This window comes from Anabrus simplex, chromosome 2 (assembly GCF_040414725.1).
Source record: "Anabrus simplex isolate iqAnaSimp1 chromosome 2, ASM4041472v1, whole genome shotgun sequence".
Taxonomy (NCBI): domain Eukaryota; kingdom Metazoa; phylum Arthropoda; class Insecta; order Orthoptera; family Tettigoniidae; genus Anabrus; species Anabrus simplex.
The window spans coordinates 1,042,615,303-1,042,642,358 of NC_090266.1; the positions used below are offsets into that span (position 1 = coordinate 1,042,615,303).

Genomic DNA, 27,056 nt, shown 5'->3' on the forward strand with positions numbered 1-27,056 from the left:
GTTTTTCTAGACACAACAATGACATGTTATGTATGGCGGTCTTCACATACAAGGACTCAATCCTCATTTCTTGTACATCCACTCCTTCTCAGTCCCTGACAAGCTAATTTCTGCTTCCCAGCTTCCATGAAAGCTGAAGGCATCAACATTCATTGAGGGGCCATTTTGACAAAACTTCTGAGATCTTCGAGGAGAGAGTCCATCAATGTGAAGATCACAGTGCAAAATTTGGAGATTGTTATTGTCCTTTTCTCTTTCCCTTCTTTTGGTTGGTCCCTCTTCTCATACTGAACTGTCATCATGTTTATCCAAATTTGTTCCTATCCACGAATTCTAATTTAGTATAGTCTAATTAACAGACAGAACAATGGAACTCACACGATGAGACTGTTCGGTACCAAAGTTGTCATCTTCATCAGCAGTTTCTGTGCTCATCTTACCAGATACTCCTGATATCCTATATAACAAATCTCCAAGTAACTGGACAGAACTGAAAGAAAGGAAATAAATGCTAGTATCATGTTCTTTTTCATTACCTCATACTGCAAAGTGCCAGGTTATGACATGCTCTTAGTACAAATACATTTTTATTATTTATGATATACATTTATTTCCCAATAAAATATGTGGCATTAATAAAAACGGAAAATTATTAATCCATCTTCAAGTATGTTCACATTTCCTGAAACAAAAAAGAGCAGACTTGTATACAAGAATCAGTGTTAAAACTTTGTATACCTCATCCTGTACAATGATTGTCTGTCAGTAATTGAAACTGAAGTTGAACAAATATCATCATCAGATCAAAAGTGTGTTCTGTAAACAGCACTGTCAAGAGAAGACTAGTATCCAAATCTGAAAGAATGCTGATGGCCTGTGGTTTGACATATCTGCGACGAATTACGATTTGTTCAGATCTACAACGGAAATACTAATCAGAAAATATACGAAGGGCGTATTATACTGTTTTACACTATTTTTTGTACGTCCATGTATGGTTCACATTTCACTTTTGAAGGTGGTGATGTGTAACTAGTGTCTTCTTCCAACATTTGGTAGCAGCACACGCACAGGGGCCAACGAATACACTCGTCATAGCCATTTCATAACAACACACTCAGCGTAGGAGCAGAAAACATGGAAAGCAACCGTCAGGGACAGCGCTATACAACTTGGTTCCTATGGAAAGGAGGCATGACCACCACAGAAATTCATCGGGGCTTGGTGACAGTCTGTGGAGAACATATGCCGTCACGGAAAACAGTTTACAACTAGGTGGAAGGTTGGAAAACAGGGCGCACATAGGTGGACAAGGGAACTAGTTCTGGTAGGAATGTGACAGTGTTAACACCAACCAACATTGCCCAGGTCAAACAGGCCATCCAAGGAAACAAATGCATCACATTTACGGAAATGGAGGCAGCCACGGGAATTAGCCGAAACACCCTGCAGCGGAACGTGCAGGGCCACTTACAGTTGGGGAAGGTGTCATCTATGTGGGTGCCTAGACTCTTGTCTGCAGACGAAAAGCAAAGGTGTGTGGACATGTGCAGAGAACTTTTGCAATGCCATGATCAAGATCCAGGAGATTTCATGGCTCCATTACCATGAGCCCTGTTTCCCAACATTCCACCCAGTTGTATGGAGAAATCATTACATTTTTATTCCATTTTAGCCGCCTGAAATTATGAATTGTACGAATTATTTAGAAAGAAAGAAAGAAAGGCAATTTGCACAAGCCCTGTAGTTTTTTTTTTTTTTTTTTTTTTTTTTTTTTTTTTTTTTTTTTTTTTTTTTTTTTTTTGCTAGTGGCTTTACGTCGCACCGACACAGATAGGTCTTATTGCGACGATGGTTAGGAAAGGCCTAGGAGTTGGAAGGAATCGGCTGTGGCCTTAAGCTACAGCCCCAGCATTTGCCTGGTGTGAAAATGGGAAACCACGGAAAACCATCTTCAGGGCTGCCGAGAGTGGGGCTCGAACCCACCATCTCCCGGATGCAAGCTCACAGCCGCATGCCCCTAACCGCACGGCCAACTCACCTGGTCTCTGTAGTCTTATCAGCTTTCCTGCTTTTAATTATTAACAAAATTATTAGCGGAAATATGCACAAAATGTAGTTTGTCGCGGCTAACTGATTTGTATAGCACCACAGCAAGTAGCGGAGACTTTCGATGTGCTGTGAGAAAGGGGACTGGCGTCTGCATCCTAAAGTGTGCAGTGGTCACAAATGTTGAATTTGTACCTTTGAGTTTCGACTCGATCACTCGAGTTGGTCGAAATTTATTCAAAATGGCAGCCAAAGTCATTCCTCCTCGTCGCACATGGTCGAGTATAACCTCAAATTCATTGTCCAAGCGTGTGACCAAAAAAGGAATAACCCACTGTTCTGAAATAAAATTTTTCTACTAACATTTGTTTTAGAAAGAGTGTGATCTGCAATAATAGTTCGATATTTTTGACTCCCTTGCAAATTTTCATATTATTTGTTTTTTGCACCTTTTTCCACATTTGTTATTTTATAAACTCCTGCTGAAAAGGTTTTCATATTTGTTCTCGTATGTTTTTCATACACTTTAATGCTTTAACACATGGGGGACGGGCCCTGAGGAATCTCTTAGTACACTCGCCACCGGTAGGAGACTGGCTCCAAGAAATCTTGGATTTATTCACGACATTGTTTTCGAGATGTCTCGTTCAGACACACATTCGAATGTGGCTGCTGTAGAAGAGAACCCCTGTTTAAATGACTTTTTATAACCTTCGAAAATTCCTATATTAATCTGTGCACTATTCCTTGATTACAATGAGAACCTTTTACTGATTCATCCGTTATTGCTGGCAAATTCGGGCATATTAGTTTTTATCTGTTATCAATATTCATATACTCTACTCCAGCGCTTATATTGGATGCGATCGAACATCTTCCGTATCGATTCCTCACTGCGCGCGACCGAGTCTATCTTTAACGACACTGCTCACAACTGGTGTAAACAAACATTGGGATAACATCAGGTTTTCGCAATAAGTGCAATGAATGAAAATTATAGTGAAAATATTATTCTACATGGAGCTTGAAATATGTTTTCATAATACATGCTCAGTAAATCTAGGTTAAGTAATGTCATCTGACTTAAGAAAATGGAAATGTTTGTCACAAGCTTCTGGAGTGATGCTATTACAATTTTGAAGAATAAAACTGAATATGCGTGTTCTGACTACTGGAATTAGAAAATACATGCTAATGAGTAAGCCGCTACTTGGAGAACATACGCTAAAATGTTTAAACAAATTGATTGCTGTTTCATACCAATTTTAATGTGTTTCTGTGCAAGTCTGTTATCTTTCCCGACGTTTACGGAAAATCACGTATAATGTTATAAGAACCTTAAACAGATGCGGTTATGCATTCAACAACAACAATCTGTCAAAATGAAGCACAAACAGTTACTAGAGTGTGTTGGGTAGGTATCTCCTTGTTTTATTGCTGTCACTGTGTAAAAAATGTATGATGGTACAATTTGTGCTTTTTGCTGAAACCTTGAGTTAAAGTAAACCCCCATTTAAGGTTAAAAAAATCAGGTCCATATAAAAACGTTAAATAGGGGTTCTACTGTATGTATAATTATAATCTTACAAACACTCTTAAACCAATCCAAACTTCAACCCCAATGGGCCTTCCGCCCACCAAGCGACCGTTGTTCTTGGCTCTCCAGACTGGGGTCGCCATCTCACCATTCGATAGCTCCTCAGAGGTAATCAAAGAATGAGTGAACCTGGAACCAGCCCTCACATCCAGACAAAAATGCCTGACCTGGCCAGGAATCAAACCCGGGCTCTCTGGGTGAGAGGCAGGCAAGTTAGACTGCAGGGCTGGCTTCAAACATGAATTACCGGTACAAGACTTAAAAATCTCGCAATTTTACATTCAGTTCTACTGGGGAAACTTCGTCAGTTTCTTCTGAAAACTTCTTTCAATTCAGCAACTTTGATCAGCCAACTCTTCAAAAAATCTAATACCGGTAACGCCAAGCCAAACAATCGACCACAAGTAGTTGGTAATTCTCTAATCTAATAAAATAAAGCACATATGATACGGAAGTGCCCAGCATGATGGCGAAATTCCTTTTTTTTAATCTTCCAATGTAATTTGGTCACCGGTATACTGTTCTTAGTTTATGGAAAACTTGTACCGCGTAAATTAGGCCTGTATCGAATTTTAAAGGTTATGTTCATCTCTCGAATATGGTTTTGAATGTAAGAAACTATTCTGAAGTTCTCAAATGCATTATATTCAATTCTGCCCGTCACTAAACACAACCAAATTGAAAAGAGAAAAACAATCATAAAAACTTCAGAAATTACCATTATTTGTGACCTTGAGCTCAGCTGGAAAGTGTGCTTGCTGTACAAGTCCATACGAGTGAAAAATAACACAAACTTTTGAAATGTAACGTACGTAAATAAAACAACTGCAGTTTTTATAACATTTTAAACGAAAACGTGGAATTCCCAGTCTTATATTAGGACCTAAACAATAACAGGCAATCCCAAAACCCCCCATGGCTTTACGTATATAAGGTGCAAGACTGGTTCTGGTCTCGATAATCGTATACTATTATATTAAGATACTAAATATGTGTTACTTAAGAAGGAGCAGTTTCCATTCCTGCCTGAAAGCCCAGTGACTATACAGTGCCCTGAGAGGAGTGCCAAAAACTTGTTTGGCGTTACAATGGGGGGGGGGAAATCTAACCTCTGACATAATGTGGATGTTTTGCAAGTACGAACCTTTGACGAAACTTGTTCTGTCTTCAAGTAGAGCTGTCAAAATGTGCTCTGTCTCCTTCCAATTGTTGTGAACACTCTGCTTTATGAGTTCCTAGGATTCTCTAAACAATACCACCCGAATGCAATGCTAAGACGTCCCTTATGCAAGGTCACAGCCGATCGCTTTTCCAGTACCGTACTACCTCTAATTATCACAATGATGAGACGTTAACACCAAGATGTGTATGTATGCTGTAGCCGTTCTTTCGTGGGATACAGTTTCTTGAAAAACGTGTGATCGAGGATTTAGTGTTGATGGGACTCAAATTTCTGGACAGTTGATCCGGGAAATCATTTCTTCAAGAACAGATAATGCAAGATTTTTACAAGATGAATAAATAAGGATGCTCACGGGACCACGTAATTTGAACAAATAATACGGGAAAATGTAGCTTCCGCGAACATATAACAGACGTTCTACTATACACCAACTTGAAGTAGTACCTGTAACTTCCACTTTATAAAAAGTAAATATCACCGAGATCGATAGCTGCAGTTGCGTAAGTACGGCCAGTATCCAGTATTCGCGAGATAGTGGGTTCGAATCCCACTGTCGGCAGCCCTGAAGATGGTTTTCTGTGGTTTCCCATTTTCACACCAGGCAAATGCTGGGGCTGTACATTAATTAAGGGAACGGCCGTTTCCTTCCCACTCCTAACACTTTCCGCTCCCATCGTCGCCATAAGATTTACCTGTGTCGGTGTGACGTAAAGCAAATTGTAAAAATAAAATAAAAAAATAAAATAATAATAATAATAATAATATATATATATATATATATCAATAAAAGATTTGGCTAGCAGTGTCAACACACTAGAAAATCTCACCAGTAATAGAGGGCTGGAAAGTGAATCAGCAAAAATGCTATGCAAAATATTCACCTGTATCGAATTCGCCAGTTGTCATCAAATAAACCTTTCTCCAACTCTGGTAGGAGTAACATAATAGCCGTATCAGCATACAAATTCACTATCCTTTGACCAGCTTTCAGAGCTGTATCACGAACATACTCATTTTCGTCTGCAAGTGCCTGAAACAATCATAAAGGAAGATTAAAAACATTACACATGAATGAACGCACACACCCAAGAGCAGGTATAGAATTTTAGATCGGATTTCAATTGCATAAAACTGTACAAAATATGTCTGTCTGCATATGAAAAATAACTTTGTTGAACAACTCACCATTTCAAGTAGCAAGAAGGAACTTGACAAAATAAATATTCACAGAGAAATTGTCTTTAAAAATTCCAGAATAAGTTGTAAAATTTTGGTACAGGAGAGGCGAGAGGTACATGCCTAACAAGATCAAAGTAAAAATATCTTATGCTTTTAACTTCCTTTTTGAGTGTGACCAGAGAGTTGAGAGAGAAGAATGTTGCAGGATTCTGACTGGGAAGTGGTTTTCAAGTATGCACGCAATTTCCATCAGCATAGAGCTTGCCGAGAGGATTGTTATAAAAGCCAATATGAATTCATGGCACCATCTGCACTGTAGCCGACATGAACAAAATTACCTGAACAACTGCTGCTAGCATACCCAAACTCATTAATGCATGTGGTATTCATGTTAAATATAACAGCTTGAGGTAGTACTCTTAACTTCCACTTTATATTAAGTAAATATCAATAAAACCAATCAATATCGATGATCTATTTTCTTGGCTACAAGGATCTGATATTCCACTTTCTCCAACAACATGAAGAATGACTGAAATGGAAGAAGAAACCGCAGGTAAGTAGACAGGTTTATGGGACTGCTGAAATGTGACCAATCGCTGGTCGTTTTTCAGACAAATGTTGCTTTACTGGAGTGGAAGCTGTTACATACTATCCACTTCATATCCGTATCGACTATAAGATCCAATTAATTGAAGGAACAAGAATCCACCTGATCGATACTTTCACTTTTATTTAGCCTTAGGCTATTTCAATAGACATTAGATTAAAAGTTCAGAACATGTTTCGAATGCGTTGCATTCATCATCAGCTGCTTGCATTTGGCAAAAGTAAAAATTAGCTAAAAACAGTCTCACAATTTTCTTAAAACCTTAAAAACAAGTGTTAGTAGTGCGTGTGTGAATGGATGGGGGGGGGGAAGAGGGGGGGGGGGGATGCATTGAAGGCGTTTGTTAGTTAAACTAAGACTTATTATTAAAAATCTTAATGTTAAAACACTGATGGACTAAAATGCAGTTCACTATGAGTCTTGTGAATTTTCCATGAGTTCGTTGAATTGCTGAAGAACTTGTATGCACTATGTGAAGTATTTCTGTTGAGCTATTAGTAAAAAGTTTCCTTGAGAAGGCATCCGGTGTTTTCACGTCTCTTGTCTCCTGTTGAGTGGAGAGGTGTGGCTTGTTTCGAATGTGAAGTTTGCTAATTTGTAGTTTGTATGAAAACAGTTGGATCGTCTGTATCACGATCTGTAACTGGCAGGAAAAATGCGGCTGTTAGTTGGAGTTTGAAAGACGTAACGGATAATAAGTCTTTAAATGTAGGAAAGTATAAAAGTATGAACTTACCCTTGTCTTGCGTGTTAGTTTAACTTCCCGTGCTGCGGGAGTGGGTTTAATCCGGCTGCCTTCAGCCTTGTATTGTAACTGTGTGCTGTAGTTCGTGAGTTAGCCTGGTTAGGAGGGAGGGGAAATGCGGACGCGTCGTCATTTGCTATATCGGGCGGGGAGGAGGTTACTGCTTGTGACGTATCGGCCTTGTGATTGCTTGAAGTATGCGCTGGGCGTGTTTGCTTCCTTCGTAATAACTCAATGTATCTCAGTATGCATTCAAATAAGGGGTTCCTCTGTTCGTTTACTTCATTCAAATTCTTGTCCTTATTAAATGACTTGTCTAGAAGGATATGAATATTTTCCAGACTGTTCATTAACCTTCCCTTGTTTAGCGTATTGAGAATTAATAGGTCTTGTTTAATGTCTGTGAATCTATGGCCTGTTTCACTCATGTGTGCTCCCATTGCTGAGAATCTTTTATGTTTCTCCGCGTTGACGTGTTCTAAGTACCTTATTGTGAAGTTACGTCCAGATTGCCCTATGTATGTGGCCTTGCACTGATTGCATGTCAGTTTATAAACACCTGAATCCTGGAACCGCTCATCGCTATTTTGATTGACCATATTGTGGTTGAAAAATTTTTGTCTTGTATTGTTAGTTGTCGAGAACGCTATTTTTATGTCATGCTTCTTGAATAAATTGGTAATTGCATAAATGTTGGGATTGTTAAAGGTGAACCTTACGTACTTTTTTGTTTGCTCTGATTGTTTTGTTAAGTTTGTTTGTAGTTTATGCTTGCGTTTGGCAATTAATCCGTTAATGGTTTTTAAGTTAAAACCATTAATAAGGGCCTGCTGTCGAATGAAGGCTAATTCTTTATTTCTCTCTTTGTTGTTTAACGGGATTTCAAAAGCTCTGTTGATAAAACTGTGATACGCTGATTTTTTGTGTGAATCGGGGTGTAGGGAGTTACTATGAATGGTTGTTGGGGTGAATGTAGGTTTTCTATAAATACTAAAGTGAAATTCGTTGTCTTTTTTAGTTGTGGTCACGTCTAAAAAATTAATCGAACCATTTTCTTCTTCTTCGACCGTAAACTGTATATTGGGGTCTAAGGTGTTCAACATGTGTAAAATGCTAGAACTGTCATTATGATCCTTGTCAATTATGGCGTACGTATCATCAACGTAGCGTACCCATAAATCAAGTCCTTGGATATGGTCTATAATGTAGGAATGTTCCAAGTAATCCAAGTAAATGTTTGCTAGTATGCCCGAGGCTGGAGCGCCCATGGGGAGGCCATCCTGCCGATAAATCTTACCGTTAAACATAAAATAGTTCTGACTAAGGACGAATTCAAGGATAACCATAAATTCTTCTATTTCGGGTATGCTTACCTTTTTGTGTTCTAATAGGTTGGTTTTTATGATTCTGCATACTGAGATACATTGAGTTATTACGAAGGAAGCAAACACGCCCAGCGCATACTTCAAGCAATCACAAGGCCGATACGTCACAAGCAGTAACCTCCTCCCCGCCCGATATAGCAAATGACGACGCGTCCGCATTTCCCCTCCCTCCTAACCAGGCTAACTCACGAACTACAGCACACAGTTACAATACAAGGCTGAAGGCAGCCGGATTAAACCCACTCCCGCAGCACGGGAAGTTAAACTAACACGCAAGACAAGGGTAAGTTCATACTTTTATACTTTCCTACATTTAAAGACTTATTATCCGTTACGTCTTTCAAACTCCAACTAACAGCCGCATTTTTCCTGCCAGTTACAGATCGTGATACAGACGATCCAACTGTTTTCATACAAACTACAAATTAGCAAACTTCACATTCGAAACAAGCCACACCTCTCCACTCAACAGGAGACAAGAGACGTGAAAACACCGGATGCCTTCTCAAGGAAACTTTTTACTAATAGCTCAACAGAAATACTTCACATAGTGCATACAAGTTCTTCAGCAATTCAACGAACTCATGGAAAATTCACAAGACTCATAGTGAACTGCATTTTAGTCCATCAGTGTTTTAACATTAAGATTTTTAATAATAAGTCTTAGTTTAACTAACAAACGCCTTCAATGCATCCCCCCCCCCCCTCTTCCCCCCCCCCATCCATTCACACACGCACTACTAACACTTGTTTTTAAGGTTTTAAGAAAATTGTGAGACTGTTTTTAGCTAATTTTTACTTTTGCCAAATGCAAGCAGCTGATGATGAATGCAACGCATTCGAAACATGTTCTGAACTTTTAATCTAATGTCTATTGAAATAGCCTAAGGCTAAATAAAAGTGAAAGTATCGATCAGGTGGATTCTTGTTCCTTCAATTAATTGGAGTGGAAGCTGGCGAAACTAATGATATGAATAAGTTAGAAGTAAAAGACATGAACGTAGCGAGAATGATTGCTGATGATACAGATGTTGATTCCCATAGGGAACCTATGCTATTTGTCCCGAATGAGTAAATTTATTTTACCAATATAGTTGGTCCATTATTGGACATAAATTTTCCAGTGTGCTAAGCTGGGGTGAAACGCTGGTAACCAGGAATGAGTTAGATGGAAAATTTATAATGTCCAATAACGGACCAACTATATTGGTATTAATGATTGCTGATATAAACAGGTGGGAACAATGGCAGGAGGTTACTTGGGAGGACATAAAGGTTAAGTTAGGAATGAACTTTATGGATGAAGCTGTACACATAAACCAGCTTCGGTGGTGGGGTCACGTGAGGTGAATGGAGGAGGACAGGTTACCTACGAGAATAATGGACTCTCTTGGAGGGTAAGAGAAGTACAGGGAGACCAAGACAATGATGGTTAAACTGAATTTTCAACGATTTAATGATAAGTGGTATAGAACTTAACAAGGCCATAGAACTAGTTACAAATAGCGGATTGTGGCAATAGTTAGTAAATTCACAGAAGCTTGCAGACAAAGGCATATCAGTGTATAACGAATGTTTATGTAATGTATGTATGTATGTATGTATAGATGGATGGATGCATGCGAAGCCTAATGGAAACTAATTTATATAGATTTTACAGTGAAACCTCACTAGTGCATTCCTCATTAATACGTTTTCCCATGTAGCATGTTGTAAATTCGAAGTCCTGATATTAAATCTATACGAAAAATACCTCGCTTATCAAGTCATGAATTTTCGCTATTACCGCTTATTAGAAATAGGAAAGGATTTCCACCTATCAATACTTATTTATTGCACTTATTATACTACAGGACCGGTTTCGACCCCTTCCATAGGGTCATCTTCAGTTGAACCATACATTCACATCTATGTCATGATTAAGATTATATTGTCTAGGGAATGCCATATGACAAACATTTGGTCACATCCAACTGGGGCATGTTGAAACAGGATCTGGCGTGTATGTCACTATGTGCGACAATGCAATTGTATGTCTAAAATGATATGTTTTAAGTCTTGAAATTAGTTTATAAAACGCATCTCTACTTAAAACTAACACATATATATATATTTTGTATTCATCTTTTATATGTTTATTGTCATATGGCATTCCCTAGACAACGTAATCTTAATCATAGCCTCATGACATAGATGTGAATGTATGCTTCAGCTGAAGATGACGCTATGTAAGGGGTCGAAACCAGTCCTGTAGCATAATAAGTGCAATAAATAAGTATTGATAGGTGGAAATCCTTTCCTATTCCTAATTGTGTAATTCGTCAATACGGAAATGAAGATTATAGATTACAATTACCGCTTATTACGATCACATTTTTCCTAGCCCCGAAAATGGAATTTGTCATCCCTTGTGGACGGAATGCGATTTTCAACTTGGGTAAGAGCCCTCACTGCAGTACGTGATAACTGGAAAAGGCCTTGAATTCTTGAACCTCACAGGACAAAATGCACCTCCGTGGAGCAAGCAAAATACCTCAGAAATGCTCAGTTTTGCTTGCCGGTTAGCAGTGAAACTTCAGAATAACACAATGAGCCTATTTGTGCTTGTATTTCACATTCCATTCAGAAGTTAAAAATGTATTTCGTGTTTAGTTGTACAATGAAGGGTAGCGAATATTTGTTGCGCAATAGTCTACAGCTGGAACAATCGTATGAAGTTGACCAGCCTGGTGCATATTTGTCTTGTAATAGCCAAATTATTGATATGGGAAAAGTGAAATTCGTTACTAATGGAGACAAATAAAAGTGTCAGCAAATCGACTGGCAACCACATCTTCAAATGCGCAGAATCGGCGTGAATGTTTAAACTTGCACCTTCCAGTTTTGCCTTGATCACTCAAATCGGCCTTGAACGGTCGGTCGTTCGATTCAAAATGGTGGCCAAAGTCATTCTACTGCAGTCGCACTCGCACATGGCAGTGAATAACCTTCAAGTCATTGTCTAACTGTGTGATCAGAAAAGTAATGTTTAATAACTAACTGGTCCGAAATAAAAGGCTTTTATTAACATTTATTTTGAAAGAGTGTGATCTGCAATAATACTACTACAATATTTAAACAAACCCGTTCAAATGTTTTCATATTTGTTAGGTAGTTTTTTTTCTTTTTAGCAAGTTGCTTTATGTCGCACTGACACAGATAGGTCTTATGGCGACGATGGGACAGGAAGGTGCTACGAGTGGGAAGGAAGTGGCCGTGGCCTTAAGGTACAGCCCCAACATTTGCCTTGTGTGAAAATGGGAAAACACTGAAAACCCTCTTCAGGGCTGCTGGAGGTGGGATTCAAACAAACTATCTCCCGAATACTGGACACAGTGTGTGGTGTTTTTAACACTTTTCAGTGCACTATTATTTCATAAGCCCCAGCAGAACAAATATCCATATTTGTTCTCTCGTGTTTTTCATACCTTTTAATACTCTCTTCTCATAGTTTTCACTGTACCCACGAATATACAACGAAAATCCCATTATGTCAGAAAAAAATCTTATCTAGTGTTTCCATATCACTGTTGGATAGTTTTTATTCGCGTATTCAATAGTAAGTTTTCTCGCTAAAAATATGTTCTTTTACCTTGTCCCCTGCAGAAACATCTTAACGAGGTTTTACTGTATTTAGAAGCTAGCGCCTTGAACACTCGACTCCAAGAAAACGTTCGGAAATGTTTGCTTAAATGACAGCTTATAACTCATCTAAGAAAATTTAAACGTAACATCTCAAAATTTAAAGCCCAAAGAGGTACTGATTTTGAATCCGCACAATTAACCTCATGAAAGCTTGACGTAAATCATTGCCATCCATAATTGTACAAACTCCCCTTGTTTGGTCTGTTGGTGATAATTTGCAAATGAAAGCACAGGAAAATAAGACTATCACCTCACTCGAAAGCAAATAATTGCTGAATATCAGTGTAGCCAACCCCGTATATTGGTGTCAAGCTCCGGATAGCTACCTAGCACTTGTCCAGTATAGCCAACCGGCATCAGTTTTGCTTCTTATTAAGGCAGCTATAATTCAAATTCCAGCGCATCCTGGTGGAATTATTCTCACCCTTCTGGTTTGGATTCCATGAAAAACTGAAGGTCCTGTGGTTTTGGTCACATGTGAGTAGTCCTAAAGATGGTATTCCGTTGTTTCCAATTTTCACACCAGGCAAATGCTGGGGCTGTACCTTAAAGCCACGGCCGATTCCTTCCCACTCCCAGGCCTTTCCCATCCCATCGTCACCATAAGATGATGCAAAGCAAAGTAAAGCAAATTGTAAAAATATTTAAAAATTAAAAAAAAAAACACATCTCTATCAGAGCCATCTACAGTTAAAGCTGGAAGGTACGCTTGGCAACGCTGTACCTATCTGTCAAGCGGAGGCCGATAGGAGATGACGATGATGCTGTTTAAAGGGGCCTAACATCTAGGTCATTGGCCCCTAATGGTATGAAATGTTATGACAGTTTCAAAAATTCATAATCCTCCACTGACCAGAATTAGAAAACGTGAGGATGAAAGAATGGATATAAAGTTAAAACAATCAGTAGATCCGACCCGCAACGCCCCACATTCCCAGAAACTAGCGTTAAACAATAGTAGTACTGACCAAGGGACTGCTTCTAATGCACAATACTGAATCGATAATGCTTTTATTCGAAACGGGTCCAGAATCCAGGTCATCAACCCCTCAAAATGGTACTTATCGCTAGGAAAATAGAACCATCCTATGTGTCATGTTGCGGTACTAATCAAAAGTAGCATAGACTCGTGGTATTCCACACATTATGGTACTACTCACAGGTAATGAAATTCGCATATGTAACACAGAGCTATGGTGTTTCGCACAATGCGGCACTATTTATAGTCAACTCAAACCAATACTGGCAACACAAACCTATGGCGTTCCTCACGTAAGTGGACTAACCACAGGGACCCGCACTATCCTGTGGTGTTCCTCATATAGTGGGTAATAAGCATAAGCAAGGCAGAACCATGGTGTCGCTAATCCCATGATGTTGCGCACATAGGGGTACGAATCACAGGTACTGTAGATGCTGCCAACATACTCTATTTCTATTAATCACAAACCTATTTGGTACCTATCATACTGGTACTATGCGCAAGTAAAAGCGACCCATGGTGTTCCCTGCATGGTGGAACTAATCACAAGTAGTTTCAGGGTTCTAATGAAAATCATCCCTTGGTCGCCCCTTTTAGTCGCCTCTTACAACAGGTAGGGGATAACGTGGATGTATTCGTCTGCGTCCCCCCACCCACAGGGGGTTGAGGAGGCCGAGAAAAAAGGGGGCGTGTCCGACTCTAAATGACTTCACACATATTCGCTACCTACAGTTAGACCAACATGATGATTATAATAAATGCACACTAATCGTAAAATGATACTAAGAAACACACACACACACGCAAGTGAATGCATACAATGAAGTTAGAAATACACATTTTACATGAATAAAAACAAAACACTTTAAGACAGTATTCACAAGCTCAATTATTGTGGAGTGTTGACAGCTTCCACCATTTAATGTTTTTATCCTCACTGCTGATATAACTTGTGTTGTTCATCTGCTTTCTATAATTATTTAAGACGACATTGGAAAATGTGGACAGAAAGCAATCTATCAGACCATTATTGTCACATCCACAATGAGGGCGTTCAAACCAGAAATTTTTTTTTTTTGCTTCATGTCGCACCGACAGAGATAGTTATGATATAGATGTTGATTCCCATAGGGAATCTGAAATATTTGTCCTGAATGAGCGAATTTATAATCCCAATATAAATGGTCCGTTATTGGACATTATAAATTTTCCAGCTAGCTCATTCTTGGTTGCCAGCGTTTCGCCCTCGTGTGCTAGGGTGCATTGGCACTGCCGGTGGCTCCAGTTAGCCTACGCAGTGGCCTCCATGGTATGCACTAGCCAGCGTATTGGTGGGTGTGCTGGGTGCCAACTGATGAGCCCACCCTAGCACACGAGGGCGAAACGCTGACAACCAAGAATGAGCTAGCTGGAAAATTTATAATGTCCAATAACGGACCATTTATATTGGTATTATAAATTTGCTCATTCAGGACAAATATTTCAGATTCCCTATGGGAATCAACATCTATATCATCTGATGGCCAAGCAGGCATCAATTTTTAGTGATGAGACAATGTCTCTTAGTGCATTGGCACTGCCGGTGGCTCCAGTTAGCCTACGCAGTGGCCTCCACGGTATGCACTAGCCAGCGTATTGGTGGGTGTGCTGGGTGCCAACTGATGAGCCCACCCTAGCACACGAGGGCGAAACGCTGGCAACCAAGAATGAGCTAGCTGGAAAATTTATAATGTCCAATAACGGACCATTTATATTGGTATTATAAATTTGCTCATTCAGGACAAATATTTCAGATTCCCTATGGGAATCAACATCTGTATCATCTGATGGCCAAGCAGGCATCAATTTTTAGTGATGAGACAAAGTCTCTTAGTGCATTGGCACTGCCGGTGGCTACAGTTAGCCTACGCAGTGGCCTCCACGGTATGCACTAGCCAGCGTATTGGTGGGTGTGCTGGGTGCCAACTGATGAGCCCACCCTAGCACACGAGGGCGAAACGCTGGCAACCAAGAATGAGCTAGCTGGAAAATTTATAATGTCCAATAACGGACCATTTATATTGGTGTTAGAGATAGTTATAGCGATGAACCAGAACTATTAATTTTCATCTCTTCTAAAGCAGCTCTGGATATAGAGAAGAGAAATTCTTTTTGATTTTCAAAATCCAGGTACCTAGTCTTCAGATACCAAGAAGGTATCACTGTCACTGTCAGGATTCCTGTCACTGTTATGCAGACACACATAACACAATCTGATGGCACTACTAACACACCTCTCTGAGTTCTTCAATATAGGGTTCATCTGTTACATTACTCTGCAGGAGACCTAAACATTTGTCACAGCTTATCCTTCTGGATATTGTTCTTACCGTATACCCAGAAATGTATATTACCCCTGACATCTCAAAATGCCCACCAAAAACTGCACAGCTATGAGCTTGCATCCGGGAGATAGTGGGTTCGACCTCCAATGTCGGCAGCCCTGAAGATAGTTGTGCGTGTTTTCCCATTTTCTCACCAGGCAAATGCTGGGGCTCTACCCTAATGAAGGACATGGCCGCGTCCTCCCCACTCCATGGCCTTTCCTACCCACCCGTCGCCGTAAAACCTATCTGTGTCTGTGCGATGTAAGGCCAATTTAAAAAAAAACTTTGCATGATAAAAGCAAGTCTAAATTGTTTATTCCTTCCATATTGAACGTAACAACACCTGTCTAGATGGAATCAGACATTTCTAATTGGCTACAACTTAACTGCACTTTCCCATACCACCACAACCGCAAGCCTAGAACGCCCTTAATCCTAATTTTCATCTCACTTTCTAGGACAAAGTGTAGTAACACTATAGTTACAACCGCTAAGCTATCAGTACTTCCTTCTAAGTTATCACTTTGAAACATCCCTAACAGTTAATAATTTGCTTTCACAGTTCCAAACAAAAGTTTTTGAGGAATTCTTCCTTTCAGTGCAAAGTTCGAATTGTTCCCTTAAAAATATGAGGTAAGACAAAGCGTCTGTGCTTTCACTGATTAACTCACGAAACTCTATGAGCTTGTCAAACATTTTTAATACATTTCTTTGTACACTTCAACACTAATGCTGCTATGAGTAGCTCCTATATAATTTATTAAATATTCATTTTGTTGTGCCCACTTGGATATTTTACCATCAGTTAAACATGTAATTTCTTTTACAGACACCTGATAACTATTAACATACACAGTCTTGGTGAATTTTGAGTAAATGGCTTAGATTTGGCAAATCATCCATCTTCTCGTTTTCCCTGCTCCTGGATATGACAACTATTTTGGCAAATTTAAGTAAATAATTGGACATGCATAGCCTCCGTGGGTCATGCAGTAGCACGCCAGCCTCTCACCACTGGGTTCCGTGGTTCAAATCTCGGTCACTCCATGCGAGATTTGTTTTGGACAAAGCGGAGGTGGGAAAGGTTTTTCTCTGGACACTCCGGTTTTCCCTGTCATCTTTCATTCCAGTAACACACTCCAAAATCATTTCATTTCATCTGTCAGTCAATCATTGCACCAGAGGAATTTGTATCCTCGCTGCTAGATGGGGCTTCATTCATTCCATTTCTAACCCGGTCAAATGACTGGAAACAGGTTGTGGATTTTCATTTCAATTGTACATGCATCAGGAAGAATCTCATTAGGTTTAGGGGTACCTTTACTATCACAAATTTTATCCCCTGTTGAAAAACGTTCGTGTGTGAAATGTTTTATGCACACAACTGAATCCTTCCCAGGTTCCCAATTATCCCGTTTAAAGTGACAAATCCATTTTTGTTTTAATACCACGTCTGAAGGAAACTAAAACGAGGTAAGAAAACTTTTTTTTTAGCTGTAGTTGCTATGATACTTGGGAACACATTTACTGGGCGTATGCAAATATACAAAAAGTTTTATTAGTAACCCAAATTCAGACTGCGCATTCACAGAAAATGTTATTGATTTAACGACCCACAAACTACTTTTACGGTTTTTTGGAGACTCCAAGATGCTGAAATTTTGTCCCGTAGGAGTTCTGTAACGTGCCAATAAATCTACCACACGAGGCTGACTGATATGAGCACCTTCAAATACCACCAGACTGAGTTGGGCTCAGAAAGCCAGCTCTACTGCCTAAACAACTCATCGCTGCCGCGCCGTCACATTTCGACAATAGGCTCTAAGTATGATTATTTAATCATTTATTTTGTTGCATATACTCGAACATATTCATGAAAAACAAAACACAAGATGAAGTTGAATACACATCAGCATACACGGACAGCTTCCGCGCTTTCACCTTGGCCTCCGCTGCACGTTGCCAAACTTACATGACTCCAGCTTGTAACTGTAGTCGGGTATGATCAGTATACCAGGCAAGGTGTTCACTGGTATCTTGGAAGGGAGAGTGCAATTGGGGGTTGAGAGGGATGAAAACAGTGTAGTTTCAAACCACAGAGGGGCTGTCAGGATCAGATATTCAGTATGCAACAGGTAACTGAAAAATGCTATAAGAGGAATAGACAGTTATGTTTGTTTCGTAGATCTAGATGAGGCACATGATATAGTACCGAGGGAAAATATGTTCGCCATGCTGGGGGAATATGGGATTAAAGGTAAATTATTAAAAGCAAACGAAGGCATTTATATGTTTACAACTGGGCTGCAGTGAAGTGATGCTAAAATGATTTCTTGGTTCAAGGTCCTTGCAGGGGTTGCACGAAGATCTTTTACCTTAGTTGTCTGTGGTTTACATGGATCGACTATTGAAAGGTATTAAGTGACAGGGAGGGATTCAGTTAGGTGAAAATCTAGTAACCTGTTTGGCCTCTGCTGCCAACTTGGTCTTAACGGTAAATTGTGCTGAAAGCCTGCAGTCTGATTATCTTGCAACTTGAAATAAGGTGCGATGAGTATGATATGAAAATTGGCCTATCCAAGACTAAATTGATGTCAGTAGGTAAGAAATCTAAGAGAACTCATTGTCAGGTATGGAGTACAAAGCTGGAACAGGTAAATCATTTGAAGTATTTAGGATGTGTGTTCTCCCAGGATGGTAGTATAGTAAGGGAGATTGAATCACGATGCAGCAAAGCTGTCGATCAATCAAATACCCTGATTGTTGTTGCAATTCTTCCTGTTCCCTTGCTTCTAGACAGGTTCGATTACTGCTTTCGTCTAATCAGATGGTACCTTAATAACATTCCATGCTAATCTTATTACTCTATGAACCTATTTTATCCCTGCCTTCCCATTACATCTCACCATTTCAGGTCGGGATTTCATCTATTCCTACTGCTGTATCACCCTTCAAGTTCCTCAAACATAGTTTCATGAACATCATTGGCCTCTTCCCCATGAGCTTTGTTTGGGACGTCACCAGGAAGATTCCTTCCACCTGTCAAGCGATTCCCTGGGATCTCGTAATCTATAATCTTCATTTCCGTATTGACAATTGCACAATTAAAAATAGGAGAGGATTTCCACCAATCAATACTTATTTATTGCATACATTAAACTACAGGACCGGTTTCGACCTCATATTCAAGGTCATCTTCAGCTGAACCATATATACATATTAATATAATGAAGCTTTGATTAAGATTGTGGTGTTGAAGGAATGCCATATGATGATGATGTACATTTAGTTACATACAAATGGGGCACGTCTTAGCGTGAGCTGGCGTATATGTCATTCTGTGCAATATTGCAACTGTATGTCTAAAATGTTGAAGGTCTTAAAACTAGTGTATAAAACACGTCTTTTCCTAAACTAACTTATATATATGTACAAGATAAAAACAATACATAAAAACACTTCATGTACATGAACATTCGTTCTTGCTTGGTGGTCAATACATCGACTAACTTCCGTATTTAAGTCTTATTCACAGTTGTACACATCAGCTGCTATTCTTAGAGTTTGTAAAATTGCATGGATAAAAGTTTTGTCTTCCTGTGCGTATGCGAGATAAAACACTTTCAATTTAAAAAGGGTGCCAAATGTATGGACGAAATTCAAGTAAAATATGTTCAGCTCTGCTGTGTGTGTTGCCCTTTTATAAGAACCAATTCATGTTTTCTTATTGGCGTCCGTAAATTTGGGCGACATTGGTTTCAAAGTAGTGGCTCCTTTCCCATTTGTAGCTGTGCAATGATGTTATGTTAATCTGTGGAAGATAAGATTGAGTTATAAGTGATATTGTGCGGAGGAATGTCTAAGGGTTATGTGTGTGAATTGGAATATGTACTTACTGTTGTTGGTGTAGCTGAGTTGTGTTTGACATACGAGCTTGTAATGTACTACTTCGTGTTCTTCTTGGGCTTATGCTAGCTGCTGTGAGGGGAAGGAAAGGAGGGGTAGGGAGAGTTGTTGTTGTTGTAGGGGTAGGGATGGAGCTGGGTGTGTTGTTTGGTGTTTTTCTGTTGCTTGTTGCATTCTGTTTATCGATTAAGACGTGCCCCATTTGTATGTAACTAAATGTACATCATCATCATATGGCATTCCTTCAACACCACAATCTTAATCAAAGCTTCATTATATTAATATGTATATATGGTTCAGCTGAAGATGACCTTGAATATGAGGTCGAAACCGGTCCTGTAGTTTAATGTATGCAATAAATAAGTATTGATTGGTGGAAATCCTCTCCTATTTTTAATCCCTGGGATCTGTTACTAGTTCACCTAATTTATCCAAAACTCTCATTTCTTTTCCCCCTTCCTCTCTAAGATTTTTTGTTATCGCTGTCCAGAAAGGTTCCCTGCTTCTTGACTTAGCTTTTCCAGGTTATTAACAAAATCTTCCCACAGTGACTTCTTGGATTCAACAACTACAGTAACACCTCGTTAATTCGAAGTCGTTGGGACGCAAAAATCGGACTCCGAATTACATGATTTCAAATTAACAACCAACATGTACTTCGGAAACTCCAACCCTTGCAGCGTCACAATATATTCTAAGACCCATTACTACATGCAATTAACCTTGATACACAGTTTAAAGCTCTCAAATGCCATGGAAAAAAACTACAGTAGAAGTCCGCTATAGCGAGTACTGCATATAACGAGAATTCCGTTATAGCGACGACTTTTTTTTTTTGTCCCTTAAAAATTCCTATATTAAACTGTGCATTGTCCTTCGGTTACGGCGAGAACCCTACCACTGACGCATCCGTTATTACGAACGATTGAGCGCGCGCGATTTTTCCGTTACCGATATTTATGCACCCCAGCGATGATATTGTATTCTATCAATTACCTTCGGCATCGTTTCCTCGCTCTGTGCACTAGCGATTTCTCTCGTCGACATTCGAAGGCGATGTCGGAGTTGATTAATAATGCTCGTCGACTGCTGTTCTCTAAAGAAAATTCGAAATGAAAGAGGATAACAAGTTTTCGTAATAAATGCATAAATAATGTGACCGATAGCAGTTGTTAACTCGTTAAAAATAAAGACTGAAGTAAACGATATCTTAATTTTAATTTTAATATGCCTCAAGATATGGCAGAGTTCATCACTGATTTCAGAGGATATTTCGTATCTTCTCGCGTCTAGTTAAGGCTATTTACATGTAATTTTTTCGCAAGGAGTCTATTTCTCTACATGCGTTTCAAATAAGTTTTCATGATACATATACGGTTAGGTTGGGCGACTCTGTTTGAAGAAGAAAGCTGAGGTGTTTGCCACAGAAATCTCTGGAGCGATACCGTATTTCTCCGAATCCAAGACTTTTTTTTTCTCAGAATCTCATGCAAAAACTCAAGGGTTGTTGCATTCGCGACCTAACAGTAAGTTAATGGATACGACTGGCAACTACCGCTGTAACCACGCTGCTTCTTTTCACATGCCCACAGAACTCGTTGACAAACGACCGCCTCTTTACTATGCATCGCTAGAAGCGACAACCGGTTGTACAGTGCCTGTGTGTTTCTCAAATCTGCAGAATGGCATCAAAACATGCGATACTTCGAATTCTTAGAAAAGCCATGGCTACTCAGTGGCAGAGTTATAACGCGTCTATTGTACTTGACGCTTAGTAAAATTAAGTTTTATAGACAGCAGGAATATTTTTGTGATGGATAGTCATATTGTAAAGATAACTTACGTGGAAAAGGTATTGCCGGCAAATTATCAATGGGTTCTAGTCGATATTATGATGCCAGTTTTAAGTTAATGGTTATTAAACACTCGGAAATGTAGAATAATATTGTACAGCAGCAAGAAAATACGGCATAGGCCTAACTAAAGCCAATATTTGGAGTTAGGATGAAGATGAGCCAAAATAATGAGTACTGTACAAAAAAATGCATTGTGGTCCGAACAAGGACGCTTTAAAGAAGTCAAAGATGAAATTGTGAGGTATGTGCACGAAAAACGCAAGGGCGGAATGGCCATACTGTGGCGCAATAAACTCGTTCGTTGACATTCAACGTCCGCGATTATGCCTATACATCGCTAGCCGCTGAATTTGGCCGAACCCGGCAAGCGAGACGTGCGTGTAGCGGTAGCCGGTTATATCTGACGCTGCGTAAAAGTAACAGTTTTATAGACAGCAAGAATAATTTCCTGATGGATCGTTGTATTGTAGAAACGCATGGAACAGGTATTACCGGAAAATTTTCAACAGGTTCTCTTCAGTAGTATGATGCCAATGTTAAGTTAATGGTCCTTAAACCTGCGGAAATAAAGAATAATTGTGCAGCCGAAAAAAGAAATACGGCATGACGAAAGTCAATGTTCGGCGTCTAAAAATAGTCTAAAAATGCGTAGGCCTACTGTACAACAAGGCATTCATATGATTTTACAAAGATCCTTTGAGCCTGATTTAAATATTTTGAAGGAAAAAGTGTGGTTCATCTTGGATTCGGAGAAATACGGTACTATAATTTTTCAGTATGAAATTAAACACACACTTTCACGTAGTATCGGATTACGAAAAATAACAAACAAGTAAGCCGTCGTGTGGATATCATCTGCGGAAACGCAAGTTTTGAACAAACTGATTGCCGTTTCATACCGATTTTAATGTGCATGGAGGGTTTTCCAACTTTTATACAAAAATCGGATATAACGACAATCCGTTATAGCGAGCAAATTTTTCACTGTTATGAATTCTCTCTATAACAGACTTCTACTGTATTTCCCAAACGTATCCAGCAAGGTGCATTTACAGTATTCAAATAGTGCACTTGGGTAACCCACCGGTAAACATAACCTCACGCAATGAAATCCAAAGAAAGAAAACATGATTCAAAAACGAGGAGAATTCTATACTGGCTCCCCTGTGCGAGTGTTTTATTCATTGGATTACTGTATTATATGCATTTTCTTGCATTAAACAATGACAAACGTAACCTCACGCAATGAAAGGAAGTAAAACATGATTCGAAGATGAGGAAAAATTCTGCTGGTTCCCCTGTGCAAATGCTTTATCTTTTGGATTACTGTACTGTCTGCATTCTTAGATGCCTATGACAGGGAAAGGAAGTCTCTCACTTTCGTGTGCACTGCATAACAACACAGTACATTTCCTGGCTGGCAGTTCTCTCCTTTAAAACCATAAGTCCGTTTGGCCTCAGCATTTAAAAAAATAAACCATGCAGTTTCATCGGCATTGACAATATTGCTTGGTGCGCACGAATTGATTATAGGCTATAAGCCACGCTTTTTCGCCAACTGTCAGCATCGCCAGTGTTCGCGGATTCTACCTCTCCGTACACTGCCTGCTACGTGATATTGTGGCGTTCCTTAAAACGCCAAATACAAAATAATTACGATTCTGCTCGAACATAGATATGACACTGTAGACACGCCGAAGTAGGTGAAAGTGCGCAAAGTTACCCCTTCATGTTCTGGAAAATACGTTCTTTCATGATGCAGAGGAATTTTGAATTTTAATTACTCTGTAAAAAACTATTTTTTTTTAAATGTAAAGGAAGTTTTGAATTAAAAGTCTGAATTTCGGTGACGGGACCAACATTGTTCTTCAAATTACGAATTATCCGTTTTTCGACTTAAACGATTTAAATAACATGCAAAACTGTACCTTATGTTTCCGGGAACGAGAGCTGCTTCAAATTAGGTGATATTTTGAATTAACTGATTTTGAGTCATTGAGGTTCGACTGTATTTGTTTCTCTTTCTTTCATCTATGTACAATTCCTTGTCCGCATCAGTTCTAGTTTGGTGCCATTTCTGATATGCCTTCTTTGTACGTTTACAAGCTGCTCTCACTTCATCATTCCACCAAGATGTTTCTTTTTTCCCATCTTTTCCTAGGCATTCCCTCGCCGTTTCTACAGCATCCCTGTATGCCACCATTCTCTTTCTATATCCTGAACATGCATACAGTCCACTGTTTGAAACTTCACTCTAATCATATCATTTACGTCTTATTTCCACGTCCTGGAGATTTTCTATCCATATTCATCTGCCGACAGATTTCATTTTCTCTATCCTAAGCCTAGAGATACTTAGTTCACTGCGGATCACGTAGTGGTCTGTACCATTGAAAAATCTCTGGAAAACCCACACATTCCAAACAGATTTCCTGAATTCACAGTCAGTTTATTGTGGATCTGGTGCCCTACCTTCCCATGTGTAGCGGTGTTCCACACAATATGGTACTACTCACAGGTAATGAAATTCGCACTTGTAATACACACCTATGGTGTTCATCATATAACTGTATTAACCACAGGAACTCTCATTATCCCGTGGTGTTCCTCATATAGAGGGTACTAATCATAGGCAAGCCAGAACCATGGAGTCGCTCATATAGTGGCACTAATCACAGGTACTGTAAAAGTCTGCACTGTCCTCTTTTGCTACTAATCACAAACCTATTTGGTATCTAACAGAGTGGTACTACGTGCAAGTAAAAGCGACCCATGGTGTTCCCCGTGTGGTGGTACTAATCACAAGTAGTTTCATGGTTTCAATTCGATCATCCCTTGGTCGCCCCTTTTAGTCGCCTCTTATGACAGGCAGGGGATACCATGGGTGTATTCTTCGTCTGCGTCCCCCCACCCACAGGGGGTTCCTTGTTCTATTTCCAACTCTTCCACTGAAATCGCCCATTAGCACTATCCTCTTTTCGCTGTTGACCATGACTACGATGTCATTCAATGCTTCATAAAACTTGTCAACTTCCTCCTGATCTGCACCCTCACCGAGAATACAAGCCAATTCTAGTCCTAATTCCTCAAACTGCCAGATCTAGCCACATCATTTGCTGAATTACATGCCTACTTGAACTACGCTGCATGCGATAGTATTTCTGATGAACAGTCCTACACAACACCCTGCCCTTCCTTTTAACACCAGTCAAGAACATTTTAGAGTCTCCTACTTTGTCCTTGTTATCTCCCTTTACCCGAATATCATTAAATCTTAACAGATCCAGATGTATCCTCTTTGCTGACGCAGCCAGTTTTACTTTCTTCCGTACACTCCATTCATATTGACAGCTCCCCATCGAATTTCATTTCATTTCATTCACGAATTATTTCCTAGGAGTCCCTCGCCTGCCAAATGGAAGTAGGATTCCATTACTCCCATAGATCCGAGGTTTGCTTAAAACGTTCTGAGCTCGGTAAATTCTGTGAAGCAGGATGCTACCAGACTTGCACCTAGTCCAAGTGAGGATCTCTCCTCTAACAGGTTAGGGACCACGGGTAGATTATATTGTCCTAGTCGCCTGAGAAAAAGGAGGACCACAATTCAGAATATATCCGAGATGCTTACTCCAATTCCACAGTGAATGGTATCCCGACTCTCAGGACCACTTATTAGGTCACTCAGTCATTGGCCATTGTTCACAAACTAAGACGTGGCTACAGAAACTTGCACCACAAACCATCTTAGTCTATTAATTTAAATTTAAGGTTATTTTTGCTATCTGCTGCTGTTCCTCTCAACTCTACGTATTTTACATGCATCCATATAAGTAAACACATGTCTTCCTAATGGACTTTCTGCCTTTTAGCATTCTATCTGCAGGCTTCTGTGAATGAAGTGCCTCTACAACCCTCTACAGTGAAACCTTCCAAGTGCGTTCCTCATTAACAGCTTCCCGCTTAGCACGTCGTAAATTCGAAGCCCCGAGTCTCATCGTATTAAATCTATATAAAAATACCTCCGTTATCGAGTCACAAAATTTTGCTATTACCGCTTAGTATGATCACATTTTTCCAAGCCCTGAAAATTTTATCCCTTTCAGACCGTGTACGCACAATTGTGCAGGTTCGTATTTTATATATGTCTGAGCGTATCTGACAATTTCCTGGCCCTAGACAGGACTGCAGTGCTTATGAGGGACACATAGCATGTATGTACATTAGTTGTTTTTATTTAGCACTTGACCACTAGGGTTCAGAAAGAAGAGTTTAAAAATACACTTGATCGGAAAAATGGCGGGAAGCAGTAATGCTGAAAGTATTTATCTATTTATTGCATTCATATTCATCTAGAAGCTTTACTGAATATCAGAATACAATCGATGAAGTGTGTAAATTGTTTAGTGAACGTAAATTGTTAACATACATCGTGCGTAATACCACGAGGTTTTGAATGTTGATATTCACAATTGTGTGAGCTGGGTTTCTCTTACAGGCAATGCATACGGGAGTGCTGGGTCCTGCCACCGAAAGGACTGGAAAAGCGGAACTCTTACTCTATCTATGTGAGAAATGTTATCTATAAGATTTTAATTGTTCTGAAAAACAGAACATTTTATTTTGTTTTTCCAGATGTTAATTTTTATTTAGTAAATTAAACTAAAAATATATGTATTTAAGAGCATTTTAGTCTGATTTTGATGTACAAACAAAAATGCACACCTCCAGTTTTCTTTCAGGTCTGAAAGGGGTATTTGTCATACCTTATGAAACAAACTTGATTTCCAACTCTGGTAAGATACGTTGCCACAGTTGCGCGATTACTGGAAAGGCCTTAAATTCCTGAACTTCACAGGATAAGTTGCACGTTCAGAGAGCAAGCCGTTAGCCTCAGGAATATTCAGTTTTGCTTGCTGGTTAGCAGCAAGACTGGTGAATAACACAGTGAGGCTATTTGTGCTTGTATTTCGCATTCCATTCAGAAGTTAGAAATGTATTTTACGTTGAGTGGTACAGTGAAGTTCTGTTACACGATACAGTGACCTATATCTGGATTAGGAACATAATCATGTGAAATTGACTAGTATGATGCATATTTGTCTTGTGATAGCCTAGTATGGATACGGAAAAGGTCGTGAAATTCGTTACTAATGAAGACCAAATGAAGTCTTTCAGAAAGTGGACTGGCATCCGCATCTTTAACTGCGCAGAGGTCGTGAATGTCCAACTTGCATCTTCGAGTTTCGGCTATCATTCGACTTGGTCAAAGTTTTTCAAAATGGTAGTCAAAGTCATTCCTCCTGATTCCTCGCGGTCACACATGGACGAGCGCAACCTCCAATTCACTGTCCAAGAGTGTGACCAGAAAGTAATGTGTAATAATCCACTGTTCTGAAATAAAATTTTTCTACTAACATTTGTTTTAGAAAGAGTGTGATCTGCAATAATACTTCGATATTTTATTGGCTCCCGAGCACATTTTCATATGTTGTTTTTCGCACCTTTTTCCACACT

The 27,056-nt window shown here is 39.5% G+C and overlaps 1 protein-coding gene across 1 annotated transcript in view; it reads right to left on the reverse strand.

The window, feature by feature from the left end:
- LOC136864677 (stalled ribosome sensor GCN1) overlaps positions 1 to 27,056 on the reverse strand; it is a 599,881-nt gene that overhangs the window by 205,551 nt on the left and 367,274 nt on the right. The window contains exons 28-29 of the mRNA XM_067141987.2: positions 5,711 to 5,859; positions 379 to 490 (exon numbers count right to left, since the gene is read on the reverse strand). Coding sequence (XP_066998088.2) covers positions 379 to 490; positions 5,711 to 5,859 — 261 coding nt within the window. The remainder of the gene's footprint in view (positions 1 to 378; positions 491 to 5,710; positions 5,860 to 27,056) is intronic.